Consider the following 7,763-nt stretch of genomic DNA (forward strand, 5'->3'; position numbering starts at 1 on the left):
AAGAACAAAGAACACATGCACAGACATATTTTAACAATAAAATAACTTTATAGATCACAACAATACATACAAAAAATGTAACTTTCTGGTGCATTATCTTGTTTTATTCAAAAGGGGGCAGTGTGTGTGTTCAGGAAAAGGATTTGCTCTCAATACTGTTTTTTCATCACTTGGAGTCTTTTAACATTTTATGCTTTTATTTACAAAGTACCTGAACAGCTTAAACATACTGTACTTCAGGCCAACAATACATACACAAAAATAGTATTATAACCCTTCTTTTTGAGGGGTTTATCTGCATGCATTAGGTCTTCGTTCCTAAAAACGCTGCCTCAGAAACCTCTGAAGGGATGTACAGTATATCTCTTTGGGGTTGAGCAGCAGTTCTCGGTGGAGTCTGATGAATGCATTTGCTCGCAGTGGCCCCTTCAGCACTTTGTTCAGTTTTTCAACATGGCCGCTGCCATATTCCACATCATTCTTTCTTAGATGGCCACTCCTCAGCCTTGATGTTACTGAGGTTTTCGATAGAGACTGTTGGATCCACTCTGGTCGATGTTTTGGATCTGAACTTTGACCTGGATGCTGCCAGCGGCATCATCTCGTGATTTTCGGCGAACATCCTCCTCTCTGCCAGCTTCTTCTTACTAATGAATTTCTGAATGCTTTTGCCGATGAGGTAAACTATCTCACAGATGCACATTAAGATGCACAAAGCAGAGGAGACGACCATGAACATGGTGAAGATCTTCTTCTCAGTGGGACGTGATGTGTAGCAGTCCACAGTGTTGGGGCACGGCTTCAGGGAGCACTTGGACAGACGGGGCATGTCGTAGCCTTCATAAACGTAGTGCAGCATGTAGAGGAAGCCAGCGTCAAGGCCTGCCTTGAAAATCAGACTTGCCTATGAGAAGATAAATGAGGATTAGACTGGGAGACACATTTTACAGGAAGTTAAACTAAATGAGGCAAAAGTCCATTTGCCTGTCCATCCAACAACATCTAGGAGATGTTTAAGTCACTACTGGTCTTAGGTTGGTAATAACTGGAGGAAAACAATTGACCCTAATCCTCTAGCTATAATAAAAAGATGAACATTTTCAACCATTGCAAGGTCATAACTCATACAGGTTCCATCCACTTTGGAGGAATGGTGAAACTTGTTTCATCAAGAAGCTGTAAAGAAATGAATTGTTCTTGTGATCAGGGAAAACAACTTTTATATAAAAACGTCTTCTCCTGCCTTTTGTACATAGCCACTTATCCATGACAATTATTGTTGACATTTCTAACAATAATAACTTTAGTTGTGTCATGGCTGAAACTGTCTGTTTTTTTTTTTGCTTGTGACATCTACAGCAAGGACAGACAGGCCCAGCCCTAGACTTTTGGCAGGATTTGTTTTACGCCCGCCCGAAAGTGCGAGTTGCAGTTGGTTCACGCTCATATGAACTGATATGAACGTATGTACATGTACAGTACAATAGTTGTAGCCATTTCACTCTCATTTTTGTCAGACACAAAGTCACAGAACAGCCCTGGCAGTGTCTGGCAAGCAAGACACACACACAAACCCACAGACAGACTATAGAGATACACTGCAAGCTAGCACAACTTTAGCGTTTCTGTTATTTGCCATCATCAAACGAGAAGAGGAGATAACACAAATGTATCTGATTGCTGTTCCTGCAATTCACTCTCATGGTGTTTTTTTTCTCTCATTTTCATTTCACCGGATAGTTCTGCTTCATCCTGTCATCAAAGTTTTAAACATTGACACATGAGGGGGAGGTGGGGCCCTTCTGTAATTGGTGCTAGGCTACTTGCGTAGTGAGCGTATGAGCCGACTGGCTCTTATATAAGTTCTTTTGAGGGACAAGCGCTTAAGCGCTTTTTGGGGCCCTAAGCGCTTTTTGGGGCCCTATGCAGCAACTTAGTTTACTGTATGCTTCAGGCCGGCTCTGAGGCCAGAAATAAACATTGATATCCTCTGTTCTTACCAGGTATGTCCACCACAGCCCCCCACGTTTCTTCCCAGGGTTGGCGTACAGATGGCCGCCCTTGTGCGTGGTGGTGTACTCCAAGTTCCTCTTCTCGCGATAAAAGACGTGCCCTAGCACCATCAACGATGGACAGGTGACGAAGATGAGCTGCAGGGCCCACAGGCGGACGTGGGAGATGGGGAAGATGTAGTCGTAGCACACGTTAGTGCAGCCCGGCTGGGCCGTGTTGCAAATAAAGTCCTTGATTTCGTCGCCCCACACTGGCTGGGCCGCGACCAAGAACACTAACACCCGGAAGATAAAGACCATGGAGAGCCAGATTCGGCCAAAAGCGGTGGAATACTTGTTGACCCCACCGAGGAGTCCCTCCAATGTAGACCAGTTCATCACTGCTGCCTTAGAGGTGGAGGAGAGGATGGAGGAGGCTGAGGGACATGGAAGAGCTCCTCAGGAGACTAAGTGGGATAAAGTTCTTAATGAGCTGAACCTGAGCAATAAAAGAGACAAAGTAGATTAGAAAAAGGATATTGGTTCAGGCATTTAAAAGTGAAAAATTCTGTTTACATTTAGTAGAGAAAGAGCACTGGTTTAAGTGGATACTCCAGTGATTTAATAATGCACCTTCCTAAAGTAGTAGGACTTGAGCGAGACAAATTTTAAAAGAAGGGTCAAAATCGATGCAACAGCTGAGAGATCCTGACTTTTTGTCCCTAAAATTGGATCTTTTAAACTCCATACTGCCAGTTTATAATGGAGACTTTCTGTTATGAATCAAATGCCCACAAGTCTAAGCCGACATGAGCCTGATGACATCACTATGACATCATCAAAGATACTTTCTCAGATTGGGCAAGGCTCCTCCAGAGCCCCAGAATATATTATACAACTGTTTTCCCAGACTCAATAGTGCATGCACGTTAACTGAACGTGATGTGGTAAATAGGTGGAGTGCACCTTTAATGATTAACATATTTACAGTTGACTCATCAAAAATACAATAACTAACACATGGGCATCACAAAACCACAAAAAGTATTCCAACTAATTGTGGTTGATTTGAAATTAGATAAAATACAAAATACAAAAACTTAAAAAAAAAACTTGAATAGCTACATTATTATTTTTTATAGCCTATACATGTATTTTTTTTTCAATGATTATTTATTAAGAAAAATAAGATATAAAACATGTAACATACGGTTAAAAGCATTTTATGAAATTTAATTAAACTCTTAATTTTTATTTATTTAATTAAATTATACTATATGATTGCAGAACTACAAAAACCTAATCCGTTTCTGTTGTGTCATTCTTCAGGCCTAAGAAGCTGAAGAAACAATCGCAAACAAAAAAAGCAATTTTGAAACGGTGATCTTTTGTGAGGCAACAAAACAACCAGACATTGTTATCACAAACGTATTCCTGAGTCATTATACATCATGACTCCTCATCAGAGCGTCTCTATGCTGAAAAGACAAACCCATACTCTCGACTCTAATAGTCGACTATTTGAACAGCGTGGCTGATCAGGCCGCCGCAGCCATCTCTGTAATCCCAAGTGCCTAATGCAGCCTTGGTTCTTCAGAGGACTGTTAAGGGATAGCATTTCATTTGTGAATGTTAATCATGCCTTGATCATACCATGGGACCCGTGCTCTCAGAGAGAAAGGGAATTTTAGTGAAAATATCACCATGTGGATTTAATGGTCGGAACGTGCGCAGACTTTAAAGATGGAGATGTTATGGCTCGTCTGCATAGTGAGCCGGCTCTGTGTTTCTTTCTGTGCTTTCAGGTTCCTATGGCTGCATGTTTGTCCTCTTCCCATGTTTCCTTGCAGTGTGTAAACAAAGTTGTTTTTGCATGTAGGTGTGTGCGTGCATTACATAATGTTTGTTTAAAAAGAGTCATTGTTGAGTAAGGGGTGCAAACATCTTCACTTTATTATGTGAGTGTAAATAAGGAGGGTCTACTAAGATTTCTCAAGGACTGCTTTTCAGCTACAGAGAAGAGTGCTTCTCTTATACATTTACATCTCATTCTGATGAATGCTCCCAGCCTGACAGGGAACAAGTTGGATAACAGCCTCGCTAGTGTCCACTGTTCCATTTCAATCCTGTCTCTTCTGATCCAGAGTGTTTGAAAACACTTTGCTTCTGCATTTGGGCATCACTGTAGATATATTGAGCTGTCAAATCAGTTGCTATTTCCTCTCTCATCCAGTATTCCTGACTATTAAATTACACGGCATGAAAAAGACTTGACTCAATGAATGCCTTCAGAATCACATAGGCTACTGAAATCCAGACACTTTCGATCACTGCTGATGTTACCTACACTTTACCTCTCCTGCTAAGTGAATACAACCAGAGGTATTAATCATTAAGTCATTGCTTTTGCACAAAGATATAGAACATGTGATTTATCAGTGTGATTTCTCTCCCTGCTTCATAGAAAACGCACACTCACACACACACAAACTTTGAGGTGACATTCAGGCCGAATAGAAAATAAAAATAAAAACTCAGAGTCAACAGTATATCTTGTCTCGGGGAGATGGCAAAGCTGGACCACAATTTGTTTTCCTATTTGCTCTAGATTGCAATGTTGCCTTCCGTGCCGACAGCAGCCGGCCTCGTCTATCTCTTTGCCGTGTGTTTGTCTTTCTCTTTGTTGTGACAGACGAGACATATGATTTCTCAACTGAGAAACCTCAGGTTTTCCTGACGCATTTGATTCCAATATTCCAACTCAGTGCAATGCAAATACAGCTCTAGTGGCTTTATCAAGAGTTGTGATTCACACGAGACAGGTGCCATATTATATTACTAACTAACTTATAGCCAGGGATAATTAGAAAATACGCCTTAACACGTATTTAAATTCTGCTGATCCTCAGTGCAGATCTCCATTATGTCTACAGCTTTATCTGGCTCCCAGTGTACATAACCACCTCATCTGACACAGTGATAGATCCTTAATTGCAACTTGCTCTACAGGTTGAGCTAGTTACAAATACTTTTCTACCCTTTTCCCCTCGTATAGTTGAAAAGGTACAGAATGAACAATATTCTTGCCCTTTAAATTATTTATTTCTGACATTTCAATCCTTTATTCATCTGATAGTGATATCACCAATTAAATGTATCTACGTGGCATCTATTTTTCGTGATCTAACACTTCTTTAAAATGTAGACAAAGCCCCTTACCTTCGACACAGAGGCGCCCTGTAAAAGAAAAGTTTCCTGCCCGGCGGGTAAGAGTGTCCCACCTGGCCTTGCGTCGATACTTACTGATTCGGTCTCACCTGGATGTTTTCATGGGGTTGGCTTTGAGGTTTAAACTTGCTGAAAGAGTCAGGAATGAAAGAGATGGGTGGAGCATTGCATACAGATACTTCCAGTACAGACAGTACTCACACACTGGCCATGTTTTGCGTGACCAGACTTGCCTCTGGGAATGTTTTTAGGGAAGACAGAGGTAACATCAGAGAAAGGAATAGAAACAGTGTAACAGACAGTTGGAATGGTAAATGATGTGATATTGATAGTTAGACCAAAAGAAAAGGTAAGCAGACAGGTGACATATCTGCAAAGTGCTGTATATAATATGAAACTGATGCACAATACTCGGGTCTTTGCAAGTTTCAGGCATTTAACCTTTAGATCCCAATTAGTGTCATCTACTTGCATTTCCCGCTATACTAGTGTGCCTTGTGAGCCTATTCAAAATGAAAGTCTGATAAATATCAGCAGTTCAGAATAAAAAGTGAATGAAAACACAGGTTGGAGTTACAATAAGTACTAAGTACTTAAAAAAACTTGTAATGGGCCTACTGATGTTAGCAAACACAAAAACATATCAAAAATCCTCACCGTCAGTCCTGTATCATATTTCTTTATTATCACCCCTTATACACACACAACCTAATCAAATCAAAATGAACATAGGACTGCTAATCCCTGTGGAAAAAAATATAATGGATGTTTTCATGGCAAACGGTCCCATACATTCCTCAGGAGGGAGGGATTTTCAGACCTGTTGGGGTGTTCAATTCTTATTGTTTGTTTGATAGTTTTTCTCTCTAGTTTCCAAGTAATATGTTGACACACCCACTTGAGTGCTACGTATGCTATGAATGTGACTAATACAGTAAGAGGAAGCAAACAAAGGTAGACATATTCACTTTAGAACATTACACGTCATTTAGCTCACGATTTTATCCAAAGCGACTTACAATTGCTATATATCAGAGGTTGCATGCCTCTGGAGCAACTAGGGGTGAAGTGTCTTGCTCAGGGACACATTGGTTAATGTACCGTGGGAACACAGAATAATATTACTTATTAGGTACTACGTTAATTGTTAGGTATTTACAATGTCACTATGAGAGAGAGAAGAAAAAAAAAAAAAAAAAAAAAAAAAAAAAAAAAGAGAGAGAGAGAGAGAGAGAGAGAGAGAGAGAGAGAGATACAAAAGCATACCTCAGTGCAGTTACTAAGTTCAGGTAGGGTGTGCCAAAGTGATGTAAGACAACCTTACTTGTAACTTCCTTACAAGCCACAAAGCAGGTTTTCTCATTTGGTTACGCTTGTTCTATCATGCCAGTTGGTCCTTTCAAAAAAAAAAAGTCTGATTCCACATAATACAGTCTGCACAAGGCTGGATTCTGCAATCAATATTATACTATATGAAGAAGACAGCAGAAAGACCAGACAGTGAGAAAGATTTGGTGTTTCTATAAAGAATGTTATGCCCTTCATTGGCCTCTAGAGAATGCTGATGCTCCATCGTTTTATTACAGTTTTTTTCTGTCAGACGGTGGGGGGAATAGAGGAAGAGAGGAGAAATGTTAAGTAGACAGAGAAGCAGAGGATCTCATCTCCCCTATTAAAACTAAGCAGCCAGATCATCTGTGATAAAGAAAGAAGCAGCATCCAAGACAAGCTACAGAGTGGGTTGTCAATAGTGATACTGCTGTTTTTAAAAAAAATAAAAGCTATTCCAGATGATTTGATTGTACTGAGCAACAATCAATCAATCAATCCATTTTTATTTATCCCATGAAATTGTACAAGGTGCAATTCCAGTGAAATGCAATCCCATCAGCTCCTGAAACGTATGCATGATGCACGATGAAGCAGAATGTGTCCATCAAATCGGCACATAGAAAAAGAGTCACCAGGTCAGAATTGTAGCCACTTGGCCGTGGTTGGTAGTCGTCTTCACCTTTTCCTCTGTGTTACCTCTGATGTTTACATTTGAAAACTTGGACCGGCCAGGCTAGCAGAGTCAGCAAGTGTCTGGTGAGTAGATTTCCGGTTCCTGATGAGCGACATGAGATGACCACAGAGATTGTCTTGCTAGCTTCAGCTCGTCTTCTCCACCTTTTCCTTGGTTTTTACTCTGATCTTTACGTTTAAAAACTGTATTGGCCAACTGGCTAGCTAGACTAGCCCAGTGGTTCTCAACCTTTTTAGAGTCGCGACCCCCCAGAATAATGAGGTTGGTGTTAGCCACCCCCTTACCCCCCTCGACAATGAGAGAAAGAGAGCTGCAAACCGGTGTAAACCGCTGTTTCTACACTCCTATCCCTGCTGATTTTGAATGATTTTTGTAAATGCTCCGATTAATACACGTAAACAAATCATGTCTTGCTTTAATGACAGTTTAGTTTTAGCAGCTAGCACCCAGCCTTGTTTCCCTGGCTCTGTGGATTTTTGACGTGTATGTGACTTTTTCTCTCCCCCTGACCCGCCTTC

At 40.7% G+C, this 7,763-nt stretch overlaps 1 protein-coding gene across 1 annotated transcript; it reads right to left on the bottom strand.

Moving 5' to 3' along the window:
- Positions 1-82: 82 nt before the first annotated feature.
- Positions 83-5,398, bottom strand: gjb9b (gap junction protein beta 9b). The gene is made up of 3 exons (XM_039819225.1): positions 5,211-5,398; positions 2,001-2,490; positions 83-904 (listed from the first exon to the last, which is right to left on the bottom strand). The coding sequence occupies exons 2-3, from the start codon at positions 2,388-2,390 to the stop codon at positions 476-478; spliced, it is 819 nt and encodes a 272-aa protein (XP_039675159.1). The 5' UTR covers positions 2,391-2,490; positions 5,211-5,398; the 3' UTR covers positions 83-475.
- Between the last annotated feature and the right edge of the window lie 2,365 nt (positions 5,399-7,763).

Source organism: Perca fluviatilis, chromosome 13, assembly GCF_010015445.1.
Source record: "Perca fluviatilis chromosome 13, GENO_Pfluv_1.0, whole genome shotgun sequence".
NCBI lineage: Eukaryota > Metazoa > Chordata > Actinopteri > Perciformes > Percidae > Perca > Perca fluviatilis.

Coding starts and splice junctions, on each gene's coding strand:
- gjb9b (XM_039819225.1), bottom strand. CDS start 2,390: ATGAACTGGTCTACATTGGAGGGACTCCTCGGTGGGGTCAACAAGTAT. Junction 905..2,000: donor GGCTGTGGTGGACATACCTG/GTAAGAACAGAG, acceptor ATCTTCTCATAG/GCAAGTCTGATTTTCAAGGC.